The 22,423-nt window shown below is 56.4% G+C and overlaps 3 protein-coding genes across 3 annotated transcripts; 2 read left to right on the top strand and 1 right to left on the bottom strand.

The window, feature by feature from the left end:
- Nucleotides 1-1,905: 1,905 nt before the first annotated feature.
- Nucleotides 1,906-2,893, top strand: BESB_075240 (clathrin adaptor complex small chain family protein; the record flags this gene model as incomplete). Its single annotated transcript, XM_029365897.1, has 2 exons — nucleotides 1,906-2,087; nucleotides 2,638-2,893. The coding sequence occupies 2 exons, from the start codon at nucleotides 1,906-1,908 to the stop codon at nucleotides 2,891-2,893; spliced, it is 438 nt and encodes a 145-aa protein (XP_029218381.1).
- A 3,490-nt stretch (nucleotides 2,894-6,383) lies between these two features.
- Nucleotides 6,384-8,409, top strand: BESB_075230 (uncharacterized protein; the record flags this gene model as incomplete). Its single annotated transcript, XM_029365896.1, has 4 exons — nucleotides 6,384-6,498; nucleotides 6,700-6,819; nucleotides 7,426-7,536; nucleotides 8,276-8,409. 4 exons carry the CDS (start codon nucleotides 6,384-6,386, stop codon nucleotides 8,407-8,409), a joined length of 480 nt encoding a protein of 159 aa, XP_029218380.1.
- A 1,689-nt stretch (nucleotides 8,410-10,098) lies between these two features.
- On the bottom strand, nucleotides 10,099-21,230 carry BESB_075220 (uncharacterized protein; the record flags this gene model as incomplete). Its single annotated transcript, XM_029365895.1, has 14 exons — nucleotides 10,099-11,214; nucleotides 11,688-11,821; nucleotides 12,208-12,297; nucleotides 12,621-13,107; nucleotides 13,291-13,525; nucleotides 13,730-13,953; nucleotides 14,446-15,259; nucleotides 15,689-16,259; nucleotides 16,384-16,666; nucleotides 16,863-17,070; nucleotides 17,363-17,678; nucleotides 18,090-18,326; nucleotides 18,819-19,079; nucleotides 19,487-21,230. 14 exons carry the CDS (start codon nucleotides 21,228-21,230, stop codon nucleotides 10,099-10,101), a joined length of 6,720 nt encoding a protein of 2,239 aa, XP_029218379.1.
- Between the last annotated feature and the right edge of the window lie 1,193 nt (nucleotides 21,231-22,423).

The following is a 22,423-nucleotide window of genomic DNA, read 5'->3' as shown; positions in this document are numbered from 1 at the left end:
CACGGTGGACACCGCAGTTATTTTGCAGCGCGAAAGAAGACAAAAAAGCGAGTCGGTAAACGACTGCCACTATGCCTTGCTGCGTATTAAGTCTGCATGGACATGTGGAGGGCAATAGAGATAGAGCCGCGGAATGAATGCGAGACTCTCAAGCCCTCATTCCGTTCGGCGAGGGATACGAGCGTGGCTCCAAGTAGTCTTTTTGCTGCCCGCAGTGTCTGGCCTTCGAGAACTCTCCACGGATGAACACAGAACACCCCAGGTGAACTTGGGAAAGCAAAGGTCGCATATACCGCCAAGAAGTACCTGCACAGCAGCCGAATTTCGTCGCAAGTCGAGCTCGAACAACAGTAAGTTGCAGGACGGAAAGCGCTTGACTGAGAGCTAGCGTGCACTCTTTCCTGACCATAACGCTTCAAACATGAAGAGAAAACGGACTGTCGCTCTCCGTACCGAGGTTCGCTTTTTGAGTCGCATGCAACCTCGTGTTTGCAAGCTTGCTCGACGCCCGCGACAAGACACAGGCTCTTCGATCCAAGCAGCAGCAGAGGCGCGAGGATCGCAAAAATCTCCGAGCTTTGCCAACTTTCACACGGAAGGCGACTCAGCGCCTCTTTCCTTCTTGGGAAAGGGGAAAAGGAGTGGAATGCCGGAGGCGACAGCTTCATGGGCGAAAACGGTAGAACCGAGTCTACGCATGCACAATGTTGCATCTAGGTTTTTGGCCTCATGCGACCGCTCTGGAGGGCACTGAGCGTGCCGCAGACAGCGGAAACCCGCTGCAAACGAGAGGAAACCAAAGGAAGGCTAGTTGCGGCTTTCCGGATTCAAATGTCTTCAGTTCCTCATCTTTATTCGTCGGCATATATCCTTCGTTTGATGGGAAGAGAGTCGTTCTGCGTGGATGTCTTTGCTCCGTGTGCCTTCTTTCGCTTGCTGAGAAAAGAAGGCAATTCAGGAAATGCTCCTTTCCAGATATCCACACTCTCTGAAGTGTGACGCGTACAGAGTAGATCGTAAAATTCGAAGAGAAGACTTTCTGCCCGCTGAGAGAGGCGTGACAGAAGGGGGGCTTTTGCGTACAACCGAGCCGCCGTCTTGTGTCTTTACCCACGGACTGGTTCGTTCCTTTGCTTCTTTTCGCTGTTTTTCCTGTTTTCGCAGTCTCGGCTCTGAAAGAGACGAACCCTGCGGCATTTCATGTCTTTTCCATCTTTCTCACAAACAGACTGCGTATGCCCTCGTGTCTACTGTCGAGCGTGGAGGATCGTGGACGGACTATCAGGTATATGTACACCGTGTGACGCAGGATTTCGTTCTTTTGGGTTTCTCGCCTTCTGCCGTCACCTCGACCTCGTTCTTTCTGATTCCAGATCTTTTCGTTCGTGTACTTCTGATACTCCTCTCTTTTCGTGTCCAGCCAGCCAAATCGCTACGCTCCGCAGCTCCTTAGCCTTGTCGCTGTTTCCTGATTGCCGTTTTCGCCGTCTCTGCGGTTGTTTGCCATTTGCATGCGTCTCGCTGCCTCCTCTCTCTATTGTTTTGTTCAAAGACACAGTTCGCCTTTCTTTTTCTGCCGGATACTATTTGTTTGTCGACGTAACCGTTTCGTCTCGAAAGCAAGGAAGCTAGTGGCATCTCCTGCGCTTTCCTTGGTTCCTCAATTTCTCCTTTCTTTCCCTCGCTTTTTAGGATTTAGGACACGTCTTCTTCGCAGAGAATTGCTCCCCCTTTCGCCTTTCGTTTTTCCTGCTCTCTTTGCCTTGTCTTCTTTCCATCTGTGGCGAGGCCGCTCTCTTCTGCGAACCCTCTCCGTTTCCGCCTCACTCGACGCAGTCCTTCGACTCGGACTCTTCGTGTTTCGAATTTTCTCGCCTTTCTGTCTTTTGTCACGCGCCAACCAAGATGATAAAGTTCATTCTGATGGTCAACAAGCAGGGCCAGACGCGCCTGTCGCAGTACTACGACTTCATGCCGATTCCCGAGAGAGTGACGCTGGAGAGCGAGCTCATTCGGAAGTGCCTCAGCCGCACGGAGCTGCAGTGTTCCTTCGTCCAGTATCGGCAATACAGCGTCATCTACCGAAGGTCCGCACACGCTCAAAAAGATCTCTCTGCCGAAGCACCTCTGAGGCGTGGTTTGCTGTCGTGTGACTCTCTTCTCGTACCTGTACGCATGGGCGGCTTTATTTGCATCGCATTTATGATGTTTGCGCTCCCCTTCTACAATGGCGTTTGCGTGCCCATTGATCGCTATATATAGATATACAGATATGCATATGCTGAAGCGTATGCGCCACTCGACCGCAGAGAGTCCGCTGCATGCCTTCCTGCATCGAGACACCTCCGCCTAAGCAGGCGCCGCATTGTCGAGGCTCACTCCCCTTCCTGCTTCGATTTCTGAGGCTCCGTCGCGCCGTCGCTCTGCGTATAGGTGACAGGGTACCACTCGTGGCTGAGAGGCCGTGCTCGATTTCTCAGTTGCGTATATCTGCATATATATGTGCATGCGAGGGTTTTAACGGGCCCTGCGTAGGGATGCGCATATGCCTTTGCTGCTCGATTCACGGTTCGCGCGCGGTAGTCAAGGTTGCGTGTGAATTCAAGGGCTTGAAACGGAACGTGTGCGTGCTTCCAGGTACGCGAGTCTGTACTTCATTGTCGGCGTGAAGGACGAGGAGGTCAACGAGCTCGCGGTGCTGGAGTTCGTGCACTGCCTCGTGGAGACCCTCGACAAGTTCTTCGAGAACGTCTGCGAGCTGGACATCATGTTTCACCTCGAAAAGGCTCACTTCATTCTGGACGAGATGGTGATGGACGGCTGCATCGTGGAGACGAACAAGGCGAACGTTTTGGCTCCGATCCACATGATGGATATCGCCTCCAACTCGTGAAGGCCCGCAAGGAGTGGCGGTTACGCCCGAGCGCGCCGCCCAGAATGCCGGACTAGACGAGGTCGCTACCGACAGACGGTGCGCGGAGCCTCACGCGACTGCAGATTGCGAAAAAAGAGTGCTTAAGCACGTCGCGTGTCGGGGAATGTCATATCCTCTTGCACTGCGTCTTGTCTGCTCGCGTTTAGCCCTCTTTAGAAACTTTTTTTGGTGTCGCGAAGATGCGCGGTGTCTGGTCGAGCTGTTCGCGAAGTCGCGCGAGCGGCGCGCGGTTCTGTTCTTCTGCTAGCCGTTTCCTCGCTCGCTCTATTTCGGTCTTCCTTCTGCTTCCTGTGAATCAATCTCTGTGTCTGTTTCCGCCTGCGCTCTTTTCTCTCCTTCTCTCCTCGTCGCGTGCGCTGTTGCCTCTCTGAGTCAAACGTCCTCACTCTGGAATCGCTGTTGAGGCGCCTTACTGGACTGTCGACAATCCTGCAGAGAATAGAGTACCTAGCTCTGCAGTTGCTGGCTGTGGTAAGGCATCACCGCCGACGCCAAGCCAGGAGACACAGTACACCGCCTGGCACACAGGCCCTAAGTCCTTTCCGCAGCGCATGTCGAATCTTTTCTTTCAGCCGCTGGGGTGCGCCAACTTTGCTCCCCGACACATGCAACGCGAGTTGTAACTCGAGAAATGAGTTGAGCAACCGGCGAGGCGGTCGGCTGCCTCGTACCTTCTGAGCACACAGTCGGGTTTGGGAGAGAGTCTTCTCGCAGCGACAAACCGACGGAGACTTCAGCGCATGTGCGTGGCGAGCTGCCTTTTCCTCTAGACAGGAGTAAAAGAAAAAACGATGCATCTTTTGCGGCTTTGTCGCTCACGTTTTATCGCGTTCTCCGAAAGTCTGTGTGCGCGACTTCTGCCGGTCTTTGCGCTGAAGGCTTCGAGCCAGCCCTGTCTTCGGGTATGCCCTGCGTGCCGCGAACACCGATTTAACCCACTGCTGCGGTGCGACAGCGAAGAAAACCGTTCCAACAAGATCGATTCGTGCTCTCTTGCGCCTACAGATGCGTCTCTCTGAATGGTTTCGTGGGCTGAAAGTGCGCTGCAGCTCAGGCTAGAATGAGACGTAGCTTCACATTGACTCGCGCGCCCTTTTTCTGCAAGACGGCAAGGCGTAGTCAGCGAGAAGGCAGCTTCAGAGGCTGCACTATTTGAGTTGATGCGGCACCCCAGAGAGGAAAGCGCCGACCGCCCAACACTGATGAGAAGTTTTCGCGAGCCGCCACGGCACGGCCTGCTTTCGATACGTCTTGTGCTGATGCGAGGACGAGGCGTGCGTCTCTCGAAGGCTTCATCCGAGAGATGCGATTTTGAGACGCGGCAGGGCTCGCATGCGGACGCCGACGCACGACTCAAACCCTGCGCCACTGCCGCAGGATCTTCGCAACGGCGTACAGTCAATCAATAAAAAGGTTTGTTCAGCCACTGGTTCCCAGATATGTAGAATAGTTCTTAGCACCAGACTCCCCAGAAAAAGCTGATGAATAATCCTGTAGAACTTCGTTAAATAAGTACATATTAACATGAGCTCTACCTGCGTATATATATGCATATATATGTATATGTGCATACATGTAAGAAACTGAGCTACGGCGGGCGACTTGGGCTATGAGGTTAGCTCGCGCTGCGCGGAGTGTTCAGAAACGTGTCGATTCGCCCACCCGAGTTGCGAGGGAGAAAGGATACTTCACTGCTCATTCAAAGAGAACTGGCGGTGCTGTGGAGAACTGCATGCGACCTAGCTTCGGGGCTTCTGTACGCCCACGTGGGCTGGAGACGCGTGCAGACGTGAAGGACAGATTGGCGGAGGCATGCAAGACAACTTGAAGAAGACTAATTTCGAGTGGCGTTTTTATACCGAGGCCTGCGCCTCGCCGCGGGTTCACGCCGACAGTGCGACAATCCGCGAACGTGTCTGAGCAGACTGGCACGCTACCTGTGAGGAGGCGAAAAACTCTTCTGCAGATACGACAGCCTCAGTCGCCACACACACGAACTCACGGACTGGCCTCAGCCTCCAGTAAAGCTCTCAAAGAGGAGAACGGCGCGAAGCGCCATAAGGAAGCCATAGAGATCGCTGTGGCTCGCGAGAGTATCACGAACGTCCCAGCAAAGAACGAGAAGCGCATGCAGTGTAGCCAATAGGTGTCAGACGAACTCGCTTGAGTCGATTTCGGGCGGCTGCCGCGCGAGACTGTTCTTCTGGGCCCGCTTTCCTCTCGCAGGGCTCTCTTGTTCGCTTCGGCTGCCCTGTCATCGCCATGGAGGTCGCTGAAACCACGTCTCTCCTCGTCTAGGATCGAACGCGACTCCAGGGAAACCACAGACTGTTGACTGGGGTACGTGTGGCGGGCGCATGCAGTCTGGTGTTTTTCCGGCGACTCGCTGCCTTGTCTCCATTACTTGCATGCCACAGAAATCTTTTTTGGCTAGTCACACGGCATCGACGGGAAAGTGTCTGCGCGGATTTTCCAGCAGATTCTCGTTCCAGCAAATTCTCGTCTTCCTTGTTTCTCAGACCAGTGGGTGGAGGTTCTTGTTGCCCGTCGCTTTCTCTCATTTTCAGAGCGAGTTCTGCTTTGCTCTTCCCTCCAGCGTCTCGGTTCCTCCCCCTGGTGTCTCTGAATTAACTTTCTGGACTTTGGCGCCCTTTCTCGTCCCTTTCCAAGTTCCCTCCCCCTGATCGCTCTCGCCTCTTTTCCTTGCTCCTTTCTTGACTGCGTGCTGTGCAGCGGCGACTTGCCTGCTCGCCCTCTCTGCTTCCTTCCCGTGGTCTTCGCGTATTTCCGCCTTCTTCACCTTCCTGGGCTCCGGTTCTCCCTCGTCTCTTCTTTCTTTCGCTCCACTTCTCCATTTCTCGCTCTTTTTTCTCCTCATGTGTCTTCGCGCGGGTCGCTGCGTGCGTGCCTAGCACCGCTGTGGGGGTCTTGGGTCGTTTTTGAGGCCACAGGCATCGCGGAGTCGCTTCTTTAGTCGCTTCTCGCTCGCTTTCCTCGGCGCACTCAACAATGCGTCGCATGCGAGGTTGCGACGCGGCGGTTAGAGCTTTCGCTCGCGAGAGACACTGTCCCGTCAAGCGTCTGCGAGCCTCTCCTTCCTCTCTCCAGTGGTGTCCGCCTTCTTCGCTTCCTGCGCGTCGCGCGGGGTGCCTCGTGCGCCTTGCTCGACTCGCCTCCAGAAGCCGCTTGCCTGAGAAAGCCGACGAATTCTACCGACATGCGCAGAAGGCAGGAAGCAGCAGGAGATTGCTCTGCGACAGAAGCACGGCCTGCGTCGCTCCCCTCATCCTTCTGCTCTGCGCTGCATCGATCCGTGAGCCGGGTAGATTTCAGCATCCTACGACGTCGAGAGTATTCCGCGTCGGGCCGTGTTCTAGGCATGTAGGCACGTGCGAAGACCTCCGTCGACCCCTTTCGGGCTCCGCGCAGGTTATGGGTTGCCGCGTAGATGGAGGGAGAGAGGCTTTTGTTTGTTGCGCGTTGCGCCGTTCTTGTGGTGCCGGGAGGCCGTAGCCGCGGCGTCGACAGCCTCTCCGCTCTCGGCTTTTCTCCTCTCTACCCCGGTAAACGCGATTCCATCCCCGTGTCCATATATACATACATATACATACATATATTTATGCGTATGTATACATGCCTGCCTGCAAGTATCGGCATGTGTATTTGCATACCTATGTGCGTAGGTGCGGCGTCTGCTGTGTGGACGTATTCGCGTGTTCATTGAGGCTCTCCTGTTTAGGCCGTCTCTGTTTGCCCTCTTGCAGAATCAGCGGCGGCGGCGCAGCCCACGGCTGGGGGCTTGTGTCAAGACTATTTTCCTGCGGATGCGCCGGTACTGAACTACTGCCAGAACGGCGCTGAGTGCACAGTTCAGCTGAGTAGCGGTAAGCTCCGCGAATTCGATTCGGATCTTTCTGCATGCATGCGTTTTTACTTTGTGGGACATGCAGTCGGCCTGCCTTGTTCAATCAAAGTCTATTCTACACTCCGCGGTGTCTCCGTAGGATGTCGCTCTCTCTCGCTGCGCCTCGACGAACGGAGCTAGGCGCGACACGTCCCTCTTCGCAGTGTGAAAGTCGGTGTAAAGAATTTATATCTCTCGTGGACAATGAACCGCCGGTACGGCTCCGTCGCTCCTTCGGGCCTTGTCAGGCATGCATGTAATCCATTCAACTCAGATCTGAATGTCTCTCGGTCTGTGTTCATATGCATCGCTTCGTCTGCGTGAAGACCTGCGTGTTGATATGCAACGAAAGACAGATCTCAAGTTCTGGATTCAGAGACGGCACAGGCCCCAAGTTTCACTCGCTTCTAGTGTTCCTAGAAAGTCTCTTTTTCCTGTATGAATATGCATTGGCGTGCTTCTATATCTTGATATAAGTGCAAGCCTTTGCCTGCTGCGAACGAGGAGATGATTTGTGTGCTCGAGCGGCAGAGCCTGGTGCCTTGGGAAATGTTGGCTTCTGAACTTCGTTTTCGCGGATTTGCAGGCAAACTTCTTCAAATCGTCTGCGACTGCGCGGCGCTCCAGACGACTGAGTACCTTTACGCGGGACCCGCCTGCTCAATCAAACAAAAACTCGCCTACGTCGCAGGCTCCTGTGAGTTGTCAGGATCCCTCGACCTCATCTGCGGTGCAAACACACAAAATCTACATTCAAGAACTATACATGCGTATATGTATCTATGTGCGGATGTATCTACGTATTTGTGTTATGGATGTTATGTTATGTGTGTATGTATGTCTGTATGTATGTGTGCATGTATTCACTTATGTATTTGCCAAGTGTCATCAGTGCGGAGGTGCCCGGCGCGATTGCATGCAAAGGTGGGGAGGCACGCGATTTCTAGGCGCTTCGCCCCGCCTGCAGGAAGCCGGCTGTTTGAGCACACCATTGTACGTGACTTTCTTCAACTCTACACCGAAATTTGCATACACACATATACATATCTATGTACACATGATTGGGGACATGTATGTCTAATGCACTGCGTCTCCGTTCTCAGTATTGTACATCTGTATGTTAATATATGTATATATAAATAAGCGTATACAGATGTATGTATATGTGCTTTAGACAGGCATATGTGCTTTATCCCTTGAGACTGTCTGAGTCTCTGTTTCGCGTGAGAATCGCGGCTGGACTCTGCGCACGGCTACTCTTTTCTATCGATGCAGAGATAGCCTTCCGCACTTTTGTGTGCTTGTATACGTCTATATATTCAGACAAGGTTATACTGTTTTTTCGCTCGCGGCACATGCAGTCGATTCAAGGCTCACTCTCGTCGCAGGTCTGCTCTCTGAATTAGTTTTTCGACTGCTTTTTTGCGGCTTTGCAGTTGGAACGAACGTGAGAAACACGTGCTGGTTGGAGAATCTGCTTGGCCTAAACACCTGGAAAGACGTTCCCTCCCGCGTAGCTTCGTTCTGCTACACGGTGCCTTGCCCTAGCCCAGACGGCTCAAGCATATAAGGGTTTAGGGTTTATATAAACCTTAAAGCCTCAAAGAAACCTAAACGCCTTCCGCGCGCAGCCCGCCTTCCCTGCGCGTCGCTCGCTGGCGCAAGCGCACACGACGCATGCGCTTGTCGCGCCTGCGCGACATTCGTACCCCATCCACATATATATGTGTATTTATGTATATATAAATATATATATTCGCACAAATACGTATACACGTGCACGCGCGCATGTCTTCATGCACATGTGCAGTGGTGTGTGTGAGAATATATTGTTCCGACGGGGGGGAGTCTAGTATCGAAGGAGAGGCGCTCCAGTTCGTGCCGTGTCGCGTTTTTCGTCTTTCTCAGTCGCGGCTCGACGTGATTTCGCGTGAGTGGAGGGGATATCTGAGTTCGCTGCGCCCGCGGTCGGAGAGAGAATCCACGGAAGCGGTTTGTGGTATCTTCCGTGGACGCAAGCGCGTCTCCCGGTCATGCAGATTTTCTCAGGCTTTGAGGCCGTCGGCGTGGCGTCTCCGCCTACCGCACTCGAAGACAAGAAGGCTGGGACGTGAGTCATCTGTCAATGCAGCTGCGTGGGTTGGTCGCGAACCCGCCTCTAAACGTTCCTGTATTCCCACTGTCGGCGATGCGTCCGCTTCCGTGCTGGCGCACATAAATTTCTACTTGCGTCTGCTCTTTTTCTATCTTTCATAAACCTTTGCATGCGTCTGTCTCCCTCTCGCCCTTTCCATCTATGCATATGAGATGCAATGAGGCATTCTTTTTTTTGCGTCGTGGATCATCTCGCGGTCGCCGCAGCTCGCCTGCGCAAACTGGAGGCCGTTTCTTGGTGCAAGCTGCGCGCTTGGCGCGGTTTCGCGTGACACGCGAGTCGCTTTCGACGTCGCTGTTCAAAGCATCGGCGTTTCCGCGCTCCGTGGCTCCGTCTCTCGAAAAAAGGTCTCCGGCGCTTCTACGCAGTTGCAGACCTAGCCAAACAGCCTCCCGCTACGCCTCACTCGGGTCACACACTTTCATACACATGCTGTATACATGTATGTGTATGCACAAAGATGTATATGTGTATATTTGTATGCACGAACAGCTGGCATAGTTGCAGTTGAGGCAGGATCCTCTTCTGTTTTGTAGGAAAAAAATCTTCTCGAAACGTCTGCCGGAAAGACTCGGCATCTGAAGAGCCTGAGGGGGGCAGACGACTCTCGAGAGGCTGGGGGGACGGTTCCGCTCTCGGCTGTCTCTCTGAAGAACTAGAAATACGCGTGTATGCACGCCTTTCTTTCTTCTACACGAAATAAACAGAGTTGGGTGCCGAATGTCGCCGGCAGTTCGTCAGCACAGTTGAGGAATTCAATTCGTTTCAAACAAAACCCCGAATTGAGACCACCCTCAAGGGACAAGCAACTGGAAGCGGCCCGCCTCGCCAAAGCCCGCTTCTGAGGCGCTCCTCGCACCCAGGAAGCCGCACACACACCCACATCCTATATATATCTATAAATATACACAGATACATAAATATATATGTATTGATACATGTATACGAAGATATATATATATATATATATATATATATATATATATATATATATATATATATATATATATATATATATATATATATATATATATATATGGACTCATTCTGCCACGGATGGTGTCGGCTGAGACAGACAACACGGCCACCTAGAGACGCACGAGTTCACTTTTTCTGACCTCGAGCGCCGCGCTTCGGTTTGGCTTTCTCTTTTGGCTTCTCCGCGGCGTGGTCTTCGGCTGCTTGAGCCGCGCCACGGGTTTTTCTGGTTGCGGGCGCAGATTTTTCAGAGCCCGCTGGCGCGGGCTTCCCATTGGCTCCGCGTGTCCTGCCTCGGGGCGCGTCGACCGCGCCGTCGCCCTTCTCCGCCGTGTTGGCGTCTTCGGTCTCCTGCTTCTTCCCAGCCTGCTTTGCCTTCGCTTTCGCCTTTCCGCCCTTCTTTTTCGGCGCAGACTCCTTCTCTCCCCCCTCGTCCTCTGCTTCCTCCTGCTCGCCGTCTCCTTCCTTCTCTTCCGCTGGCGTCTCGCTCTCAGTTTTGCGCCGCGACACGCCGGCGGCCGCCTTCTTCTCTCCCGTGGCTTCTTCCGCCTCCTCCTCTTCTGCCGCCTCCCTCGGGCGCTTTCGCGTCTTCTCGGGTGCCTCCCTGGGCGTCTCCCCGGGTGCCTCCGCGAGCTTCTCCGCGGGCGCCCCGTCTAGCTCTTCCACGTCCTCCTCCTTCTCCGCGTGCAGCTCCTCGTCGTCCTCCGCCTCCTTGCTCTCTTCACGATCAGAGCCCTGCTCGGTCCCCCCCTCTTGAAGTGGCGGCGCGCCGGCGGCCTTCTTCGGCGCCCGCTTGCGACGCGCCTGCCGTCCGCGGACGACAGGCGGCGGGGGACAGCCCGGTGGCGGGGGGAAGCTCGGCGGAGGCGGAGGGACGGGTGCGGCCTGCGCGGCTGCCGACGCCCCCGGGCGCTGGTCTGCAAGGGAAATGCGCTGGGAGACGACAACTGGAGCCGCCGCGAGACCGAACTGTCCCTGAAGGCCCGCAGGCCGCAGCCAGAGAGAGGCGGGCGCCGGACCTGCGGCCGCTGCATGCGGAGGAGGCGGAGGCGCTGGGGAGGAGGTGGGGTGAGCCGGCGGGGCGGGGGCAGGGGAGACAGGAATGTTCAGCTGCTTCTTCAGCGCCTCGACGCGTGCCACGGCGCGGTTTTGGACGACTGTGAAGAACTGCGTCACGTCCGCAACCAACGAGCTCCCCGCGGGCAGCGGCTCCTGCCTGCCTGGATACGGATCGCGGCGAACCTGCGAGAGACACACGCAGAGACCGGTACGCGACGCAGGGCGTGTCCGTCGGATTCCGCGCGCGAAGCCTGGCGAATCGACTCCGAAAGGCATTCGTTTATCGATGCCCATAACCCGAAAAGCTCACCTCACACACACAAGCCGACGTAACAACCTGCTCGCCGCCTCCGCGTCTGCTCCCACGTCGCGCCTCTCGTCAGCCGCGATTCTGCTCAAAGAGCGGCTGACTTGCCGCTCGCGAGCCGGCGAAGGCGAGGCAAGTGGGTAAACATGCATGCAGCGACTTGGACACGAAAGCCGCAGGCGGCAACCCCCCAAGGCGAAGGAAACGCACCAGAGATACACGTACCCATAACACAACAGGCGCACTTATACATGAGCAAACGTATATGTGCATGCGCGTGGGAGGTGCCCCCTTTTTCGCGCGAGCGGCTCTGCGCGCAGACCGGCGTTTCCCCAGCCGCAGGTCTCACCCTGCGATCTGTTTCAAAGTTCTCTTCTTCGAGTTGAAGCGCAAGCTGCAGCGGCCGCTTCGCGAAGTGTCGCATCACCGGGCGCGTGTCCACGCAGTTTCCGAAGAGCGACCACCGCCCGAAGACGTACAAACCTGAAAAAGAGATACAGGAATATCACGTGAATTTTTATTCTGCAAGACGGCTGTCGACGCGCCGCTGTCCCTCCAGCCCGCGTCACCCCCGACGTTCCGGCTGGCGACGTTGATCTGCGCAGCTACGTCTACATCTTTTTGCGAGCGCTGCATGCATCAACTTATCGATTCACATGCTTATATACATACAAAAAAATAAGTATATATATATATATATATATATATATATATATATATATATATGTATATGTATGCGCTGACGCGGCGCGGCGAGTCTGCACATCTCGCGGGCATGCAGGCATCAAAAGGGAAAGCCACGGTGGTATTCGCTTTTTCTCTACAAAGTATCTTCGCAGGACTTGCGCGGTTCGTTTGTTCTCTCTTACCGAGGCGCGCACGCGAAACCGCGACAATCAGACGGCGGACGTCGCGGATGTGACCCGGTCGTTCCGTGCGGACGAGAGAGAGAAGAATATCTAAGAAACAAGACACAAATTGAACGCAGATTCTTCCCTCAAGGCAAGCAGCCACGCCGCCGCCTCGATTCCAAACGAAACGCGTAACGCTCCTGACAGCAAACGACGAGTCGCCAGCTCGAGTCAAACGCACAGAAGCTTGATAAGTATCTATAAAAACATACAGAAACATATCAATATAAATATATATATATATATATTCTTCGTTATGGGCGTCTGCCGCCGTCACGTCTACCGCGGCCGCAGCGCCCACCCACATGATTCTACACCTCCGTCAATGAAAAGTATGTGAGCACCCGTTGCTGCATCGAGAGCGCGCTTACAGTCGTTCTGCATGCCCTGGTACTTGTCGACGGTGGCGACGGCTTTCGGCAGCCCGATGGCGGGGTTCCACGCGCATCGCTGGTGCAAGACGTCGGAGATGAGCGCGAGTTGCCCGTTGTAGGTTGTCAAAATCGTGATTTTATCCGCGGGATAGCCCGTCAAGCGCATGTACATGTAGAGCGCGACTACGTACTCCGCCTCGCCGAGATTTTGGTAGAAGTGCGGCAGCGGAGTCGTCTCGCCCTTCCCCGCGTAGTCCTCCACGTTGATAAACTGAAAGTCGAAAGCCAGCCCCGGATTGCTTGCCGCGTAGCTCGGATGCGTCTCAACCAGCGGCAGGTTCCCCAGCCGCCGGTAATTCCACGCGTAGAGCGCCGCGAGCGAAGGCCGCGCGCGCCCCTGCATGTCCAACTCAATCGCCGGCGACCGCAGGCGAATGAACCGCGAATACAGCGACTGATCGAGGTGCGAGTACTTTTGGAAGGCCTGAGAACGAAACAAGCACAACACAGGAACAGAGACGCCGGCGTCAAGCGGGGAGAGGGGGAGGGGGAGAGGCCAGAAGGGGCGGCAGGGCAAGTCCGGCGAGGAAAAAACAGAAAAAAGGTTCCAAGCACGGGGAGAGAAGCCCGAGAGAAGGAGTCAAGGCAGCAGGCGTCTTGTTCGTACCAGATGCTTCACAATGGGGGGCAGCTGATGATGATCCCCAATGAGCACGACGCGCTTCAGGCGGCTGACGCCGCGCTCGAGCTGCTGGAGGAGCATGGGAATGAACGTCTCGACCTCGAGGATCTGCGCAGACTCTTCGATGATCAGCGAGTCGTACTGAAACCTCAGTCCCACGAGGTTCTCCCGCGTCATCGCGGCGTGCGTGCAGGTCATGGCGATCATTCGGGCATGCTTCCTGCGCAGCCAGGGAAAACAGAAAAAACCGGGACAAAATAGAAACGGGACAAGCGCGAGCGCGCAGAGGCAGGAAAAAGCTGTGTGTACTCATGCAGGCGATGCGCGGCGTGGAGTCTCCTCGCGAAAGGAGAGAGACGCCACCGAGACGCGACAGATCGCTTAGGGAGTCAAGGTTAGTTTCTGTGCAGGCCATGCAACTCACGTGATGAGGTAATTCGCGCGGTCGCCAGAAGTGCGAAGCAGCTCGAAGGCGCGGCAGTCTTCGATCTCTTGGAAAATTTTGTCTAAATAGCGGAAGCAGCTCTCGACGGTCTCCTCGTCCTTCTTCAGATCCTTCACGAACAGGGGCTGCGGCGCGTCCGCGAAAAAGAGAGGGAAGGGGAAGAGCGCCTCGAGGTACGTGCAGCCAAACTCGCGCATAGCTCGCTGGAGTAAAAGAAAAAGGCAGAAACACAGACAAGATGGAGGCGGAAAAATCGCACCCTTGACGCAACGGGTTGAGGGTTCACCATCCCCTGCAGAATGCCGAGTAAAACGCATCATGCACGCGGAGACAGGCAACGATTCTTCCCGCCTTCTCTCGGCGGACGGTCCAGCCGGCGTTCGCCGAAGATCACCCAGTTGCAACTGTTTTTTCTTATTCTTCCTCAAGGTCGTGCAGGCGTGAGATACACAAAAGATGAGGACGTTCCCTCTGGATGCTGGGCAAGGCGGAAGACTGCGACGATCGTCGCGCGTCCTCCGCGCCTCTCGTTCGCGGCGGCGCGCGCGGCTTCACCCTCGAGCTTTTCCCTTTCCCGACAAAAATGAAGCATGCCTTCTCCCGACTGTCTACCTTCTTCTGTTCGTGTGAAGTAGCCGCGCGAATCGCACGTCCCTCCTGCGGCCTTCTGGGCTCCTCCCCCTCCCTACGCGTACCACAGGGTCGACGTCGATGCATCCTTTCTCATCAACCTCCTCCTCCTCTTCTTCGGCGTGGCCTTCGCCGTTTTCTCTCTCATATTCTTTCGCATCGGCCTGCGTCTCCGCAGCTGCCTCTCCTTCTTCTCCCGCCCCTCGGACGTCCTTCTTGACCTTGAGCGTCAGCGGCTTCCCGCGCTCCTGTTCCAAGTCTGCAAAGACCTTCGCGACTCTCGCCCAAAAGGCGTCTTCCGCCTCCGCGTCGGCTGCGCGGTCTTCGAAGAGAGCCTTGAGTCTGCCGCTCAGCTCGCGGAACCGCTCGATGCGAAACAGGACGTGGTAGCGCTGGAACTGGAGGGCAGTCTCGCAGGAGAAGCCGACGTCCCCCACGGAGAGGCAGGGCGCGTCCTGCGCTTCGAGGCTCTTACCGAGCTTCTCGACTTTCTCAAGAAGCAGCTTGCGGCGCTCGAGGACTTTGTTGACGCGGCCCTGCTTCGAGAAGGAGAAGTCTTCCTCCTCGTCGTCGAGATCGCCCAGCTTGCCGACTTGCACTTTCTCCTGACGCGCGTCCGCGGACAGATCGCGCTCGCCGCGACCCAGTCGCAGCAGGTGAGTCTCATCGACGTCCAGGTTTCGAATTTTGCGAAACAAGTCGTTCAGCGCCGCGTTGCTGTGCGACACCAACACGACTTTCTCAGAAGGGAAGTTGTGGTACAGCAAAAACGCCAGATGCGCCGCCGTGTCTGTCTTCCCGCTCCCAGGGGGCCCAACGACCATCGTCAGCCCAGGCTGCAGCCCCGACACCAGGCACCGCACTTGCTCCGGCGTGAAACTGAAAAAAAAAAAACAGAGAAAATTCGGCGATTGGAGAGCCCCGACCAAGCAGCGGCGAACCACGCAGATGGCGGCCGCAGAGCACAGCGCGTCAGTTTCGGAGGAAAAGCTCCTTCCTCCTCTCTCCGGGTCTCGCCGCCTTGCCTCATCGCCTCTCGCCGGAGGCCATCGCGCGCGAGCTCCGTATGTTCCCCGACGGCATATGCGGATGAATACGAATACACCGAGGACAAACTGCATACACAAATATAACTATATACGTGCTAGATAAAATTTCTTGACGGGTTCTTTTCGTGCATCCCTGCACACTGTGGCACGGCGAAGACATGTTGTGCGTTCCTCCGTTCACTTTCTGCTCTCTCTCTGTCTCTGGGCGTTTCCTCTGGATGCATTCCCGTTCCTCTCCGCGCGGCAGCCGTGGGCGCACCGGATTTTATTTGTGTTGCGTTCACACTCGGGGTACGGACCGACGGAGCGGAGGGCGTAGGTGCTGGCGCGGATGTTCATCTTTGGCCACGCGCCGGCTCGCGCCTCCTCCTCGTCTTCGTTCTGCTCGCCGCCGCCCGCGCCGCTTTCTTCGGCGTCTTCGATCTCGAGGACGACGGGAGGCTTGTCGACGTCGCCCTCCGCGACGAGGGACTTGGCGTAGGGGAAGGACTCTAGCAGGTGCGCGCGATCGAGGAACGTGTCGCGCATGTCGAGGCGGCGTAGCCGCGAGGGCAGACGGAAGAACTGGGCGCTCCCCGGGTCGCCGTAGCCGAGGAACAGGTCGTGGAGCCACGAGGGAATCACCACATCCTCCGGCCGATTCATCAGCGATCGAATCGTCGCGAGCACCGCCTTGAACGTGTTGTGCTTCGGATTCCGCCGCACCAACAAGTTGAAGCAGCTATAAAAGTCCTCGAAGCCCTCCTCCTCCATGCGCAGCACGTCCTGCCGATACTGATTCGCGTCCAGTTGCACCCGCAGCGTGCGCGCCGTTCCCATCGGCAGCCGCGCTGGAAAAATAAACAAAAAAAAAACAGAACTCCCACACTGAAGGCCCCACACGCGCGCGGTTCCCCCTTGTGTCTCGGTGTCTGGGGCCTGCACTGGCCGTTTTCCCCGCCCTCTTTCGCTCACGTTCCAGCGGGTTGTACTCGCTGATCACCTTGCCGTCCTCGTCGAGGACGTCAACGATTTCGCAGCCGCGGAGCGCGACGACGCCGAATTTCTGCGGGAATTCGTGGACTTGCTCGAGATCCTGCAGGCGACCCGTGTACGCGGCTTGCGGCGCTACAATCGCAACGAGGAACAGCACGTCGAACTGCCGCAGCGAGTCCCACTCGCGCGCGACTTGAGGCTTCAAACCAGCCAAGTCGATGCTGATCTCCGCGCGCACCTCCGACGGCACCGTCTCTCCCACCTGCGAAACGAGAAAAAAAATTGGAAAAAACGTGCGCGGCTGTGCGGCGCGTCTCGCGCTGGCTGGAGGCCGCCGGCTGACGCTCCGCGACCCTCAGACGAACCGCGATCTGCCCGCGTATCGACAGGTTACTACTCCGCACCCCACACGACGAAAAAAAAGTAACAGTTTTATTTAATTACAGTGAATCCCCTACCCGAGGCTTTTCTACGGCAATGACGGAGAATCGTTCGACCTCGACAGCCATGCGGGCGGTTCCCTCGAAGACCGTTCGTCCGCCAGCGACTGCGGCGTCGGCGTCCCCGTAGGCGCCGGTGACGGCCGACGGCGAGGCTCTGCGGCGGGGTTTCATGCGAAAAATCGCGTCCTGAATGTCTTCGCGGATCTCGTAGATCGACTCCAAGCTGCGAGAGAGAGAGAGACAGGCCGTTGATGTCGATGCAGGCACGAACAAGAGAACGGGCGACGCACTCAAAAGAAACCGGACTCCGCAACCCGCAGCAAAGCGCAGATTGGAAGGGAAATCGGCGCGCACGCGTCGCGATTGAAGGGTTCAGAAACCGAAAAAGTCAGAGCGTGACGAGAAGATCCCAATTCAAAAAGACGAATGCTCTCCAGAGGCCCGAAGCGAAGGCCCCACAAGCGGCTCCTTCTGTCTCCGCCGGCAGAGAGAGTCTCGAAAACCCCAATTCCTACCGGAAGAGGTTGAAGTTTCGCAGGAGGTAGTCGTGGATGGTTAAAAACTGGAGATTGAGCTTCGGCAGCGCGAGCGCCGTCTCGCCCGTGTAGTGCTCCGCAGGGAGAATCGCCTCGTTCCACATTTCCTCCTCAGACGGGTAGAGCGAGAGCGCGTTTAGCTGCTCCAGTTGGTCTGGGCGCCGCTTCAGAAAGTAGCACAGCGTCTCGGTCAGGAACTCGCGAACCCATTTCTTCGTCCGCCGGCTGGGCGGCGGCAGCCGCGCAAAAAAGGAGGAAAGCGTGCGCGGAAAGGCGACCACTGGACGCGGGGCGCCTGCAGCACGCGCAGAGACACCGACGCCGCCACACAGGAGGTGTCGGCGACGCGAACGCAGCCCGTTTGAACCGTGACAGCAAGAGAAAGAAAGGGAAAGAGAAGGAAGAGAGGAAGACAAAGAGAGAAAGAGAACGGGAGAGTGAGGAAGAGAGAGAGAGGATGAGCGAGAGGGAGAGGAAGAGGAAGAGAGGAAGAGAACGGGAGCGTGAGGAAAGAGAGAGAGAGATGATGAGAGGGAGGGAGAGGAAGAGAACGGGAGCGTGAGGAAAGAGAGAGAGAGATGATGAGAGAGAGGGAGAGTAAGAGAAAGAGAGAGGGGAAAGACAAAGGGAGAGAGAGAGAAAGAGAAAGGAGGAGAGAAGAACAGAGAAGAACAGAAATAAGAGGAAAGCGAGGCAGGTCTCTCACCTGGAAGCATGTTGGGGTCGACTAGGCCGAGATTCGCCGCCATCTGCAGCAGCGTGAGGAGTTCTTGTTTGTCCAGCAGCGCGCGCAGATCTGCAGGCGAGTCTAACGCGGAGACGGCGGAGAGCGCGGCAGTCCGCAGCGAAGGAATGTCCTTCGACAGCGAAAAACAAAACCTTTGGAAATTCGAGACGCGCCGGTAGTGCTCTTCGCCGTACTGCGCCGCCGTTTTGGGCAGCCCTGAGAAAAGCAGAAGGCACGTGAACGCGCAGGTTGACAGTTCAAGGCGTCACAAGGACAGACTCGAGAAAGAGAGCCCCGGCACAGGCGCGCGCGGAGAAAACGAACGATAGCAACCCTCACAGACAGCTCCCGCGCAAATATACAGGCGCAGGCATATATCTATATGTAATATATATGGTGATACATATGAATGCATAGATAAAAAATCTACATCTATATGTATATATACATATCCTTATACATGAATATATACACAATATATATATATACATACATGACAACGACAGTGCAGACTGCGTGCGAGGCGCGGCCTGCACTCCGCCGCAGGCACTAGGCGACCGCACGCGCACTCCTGCTGGCAGAGACATCGCTGAATTCTTCCACCTACGCAAAAATAAATATATATATATATATATATACATCGATGTCGATACATGAATGGATAGATTCGAAGGAGTGCTGTGAGGCGCTGAAGACGCGGAGACGCACCTGAGTCCTCGTCGATTTCGAAGCGGCTGTAAAAGTCCAGAAGCTCAACCATTTGCTTGTAGACGCCGGCCTCGGGGGCCCTGGCGAGCGCAGCCATGCGCGCGCGGACGACAACTTGCAGGTCGTTCAGCAGCGGCAGAATCGCGCGCCGCGTCGGGAGCTGACTCTCCAAGTCAATCAACAACTCGAGCATGCGCTCCGCGAGGAAAATGACCTCCATTGACGGCCCCGCCTCCGCCGGACTCTGCAGAGGGACGTCGTCTGGAACGAAAAAACCCACGCCCACACAGAGAGACACGCACACGCACACGCTCTGTGTGAACTCCGCGCCCGTGGAAGCGCTATAAATATTTCTCTCTAGATATTCATACATATACAGATATGTATATATTCACATATATACATATAGAAATATATATATATATATATATATGAAGACTGGCCAGGGTGCCTGTGCCACTTGAGGAGAGACAGGGAACTCGTACGAACCCCTAAACCCTAAGCCTGCGACATGTGTGCTCGCCCATATGTGCGGATATGCACATACAAATATATATGTGACCATCCACACACTTTTTTCGTCAACAGAAATCCATGCACCTGCTTTACGCATCGTGAGTGGAGTGGTGCGGTGTGTGTCTCCGCTGCGACGCTGCCCCTGCGCGTACCAACGAGCCAGAAGAATTGCTGCAGAAAGAGAGAAAAGAAGTCTCGATCGAGGCGAGCTCTCGCGATTTCTCTTTTTTTCTCCTCTCTCTTTCGCTGGACTGCGTCCTGCTGCTCCCCATCCTTGTCTCCCTCCTCCGCCTTTCCATCGAGCGCCGAGAGGAGGGCCTTCTCTCGTTCCTCGTCGGCGAGTTCGAGTTTCTTCTGTGACTTCTTCCAGAGAAGGGCGGCGGCGCCGCTGCGCTCCAGCAGCATGCTGCGGAACTTTGGCGCGGCGTGCGTCCACGCGGCGGCGCCGCAGACAGAGAGACACACGCGGCGCAGCATCGCTTCCTCGAGGCCCTGGAAGCAGAGAATCAGGAACCGAACGACGTAGCTCTTCTCCGCGACTGTCAGAACCGACGCCGTCGGCGCAGAAGACGCGGCGCTCGCCTCCTTACCCGGCTGCGCCACGTGAGGTTGCGAGGCCGCAGGCTCGGGTGCGGAGCGAACAAACAGATCGAGGAGGCGGTAGAAGAATGTGGAGAACTTTGCGCGGAAAAACTCCTCAGGAAGAAAAACCATGTTCTCGAAGCTCGACTCCGCCACGCTGTCGTGAGCCTCCTTCTCTTCTCGCGCGTTCGCCTCCCGTTTCGCGGCTTCGTCTTTCTCGTCGCTCGCCGCGCTCTCTGCTGACGCGTCTGCCGTCGGCGCGTCTGCCTCGGCGTCTTTCATTTCCACGTCACGCTTGCCTTCGTCTTCCTCGGCGGTGGGCGCCTCTGCGCGTTTCGCCGACTTGCCCTGGTGCTCGCGGCCTTTCAGCAGCGGGTGGTTTAGGAACGTCTCCCAAATCGGCAGATTTTTTCTGTGCTTTTCCAGAAGCATCAGGACCATGCACATGACGTGCGCCTTGGAGACCTCCTCGTCACTTCCCTCGCTTGCGTCGTTCACGGGGAAGTGAGGCCACAGGTAGTTTTCGAAGAAGAGCGAGAACTCCAGCGAGATGAGAGGCTGAACTGGGAAGTTCGCGGCGACGAGGTCGCTATACAGCTTCTCCACAAACGCCGCGTCGTAGGCCTTGCCTCCCCGCTCTCGCCGTTTCTCTGCTTCATCTCCCTGCTGCCCATCGACGCACTCCATATCCTCCAGCGTCTTCCTCGCCACCGCGTAGCCCCTTCGCGCGGCTTCCTCCTTCTTTCGCGCGACGCGGAGCTGCCTCTCCACGAGGCTCTTCTTTTTCTTCTCTGTCTTGTCGCCCTCCGCGGCGCTGGACGCCTTCGCGGCGCCCGCCTGCGCCTTCTCGAGGGCGGCGACGGTCTCCCGCGCAGCCGCAAGGGCACTCGTCAGGTGTTCGCACCGCGCGCGGAAGAAGGCGGGCGCGTCGGGGTGGTAAAGCGGCGGCGCGCTCCATCGCTTCTGCGCCGCGCGGGACGCGACTGCACACGCCGCTTTGCCGCCAAGCGCCGCGCCTGAGCACCTCTCTGAGCCTGCCTCTCTCCCGGTTGGCTTCTCCTCCCTCCTCGCAGCGGCCTGCGCAGAGGCTGCTTGCTTCTTCGAGGGCGGCAGCGCCGCGGCGTGGCTCTGAGGCTTGCTGCTTGCCGCGGGTGCCGCCCTGGGGACGACGGCGACCGGGGGACGTGGCTGCGCGTTGGCGCCAGGCTGCGCACGCGTCTCCCCCGCGCGGAGAATCTGCGGCGCGGAAAACCTTCCGCCTCTTCCGCCGTCGCCCTCCGGCGGAGGAGGCGGCGGAGGCCTGAAGGCACACATGAGGAAGAAGGACGCTCTCCTCGCGGCTCGCTGCGCGCGCCCGCCGCCGAGATGCAGCTGGAGCCTTCGCGCGGGCGCCTTTCTCTCTCGGTAGCCCCTTCAGCCACCGGCTTCACACTCCACACTCTACCCTGCGCGGCCTCCCTCTCTCTGCGCGTCGCGTCTCTTCGCCGCCACGATGTATCACCCGGAAGATGTCGCTGCGTCGGCGGAAGCACGCCAGGCGCCAGAGAAGAAGAACACGCGGGGAGAGGAAGGAGAGGTGGCGAGAGGGAAGGGCAGCGCCGAAGACGAGGAGGTAAACCGAGCCGAGAAAACGCCGCCAAAGGAGCGATACGATAGAGCACCGAGGGGGTAGAGCGAGAGTCCGCACGCGACTGACTGACAGAAAAAGGGTCACACGAGCTGAGGAGAAGAAGAGAAAAGCACGCGAGGGAAACAGAGACAAGAGGGAGGAGACTCACTGCGAAGAATTTGCGCGGCGCCTGGACGACCAACCTTGTTGAAAACAGAAACAGAAGAGACCGGGGAAACCACAGAACGTCGCCAGACGACTACAGGCGCCACGCGAAGGCGAAAGAAAGCATCAGAAACGATGACGCAGAGAGGAGAAGAAGAGAGAAAAGACAGGAAGGAAACGGGACCTTCGTAAACGCGAGTAAAAACGAGCGCCGGAGCGACCTCGAAACATGCAGCAGACACTCAAAGTAAACATACAGAGTTCTACCTCAGCGGAGGAGCGAAGATAAGGGTGGAAAGGAAGAGTTGCAGAGACGGAGAATCGAAGAAAGAAGCGCGGAAGAGATACGCATGTACAGGAAACCGAGGTGTCTGTGGGAATCAATGGAAACCGCGGCAGAAATCCACGCAAAATGCGCGATCAGTGAACTGTCTGCCTCACGAGATGAAGCAGACAAGATGCACGATCGAGGCAGAGTAAGAAGCGACCAACCGAAGATACACACGACAAGCTTCGAAGAGACGAAACGCCGTGTTCGTGCATCTCTTACAGAGATAGAGGAGACGAATTCTGCTTTTCGTCAGTGTGCGCTGAAAAAAAGCCCCGTCGGCTTAAAGACGGAAACGCATGCGGCAGCTATTTGAAGTGCATGGCATGAGGCGGCAGCGAAGAAAGAGATACAGAGAACAAAAAAAATTCTACAAAATAAATACAGGGCTCTAAAGGTATGCGG

Source organism: Besnoitia besnoiti, assembly GCF_002563875.1.
Source record: "Besnoitia besnoiti strain Bb-Ger1 chromosome Unknown contig00007, whole genome shotgun sequence".
Classification (NCBI taxonomy): domain Eukaryota; phylum Apicomplexa; class Conoidasida; order Eucoccidiorida; family Sarcocystidae; genus Besnoitia; species Besnoitia besnoiti.
This window is presented reverse-complemented; position numbering and strand designations above follow the sequence as displayed.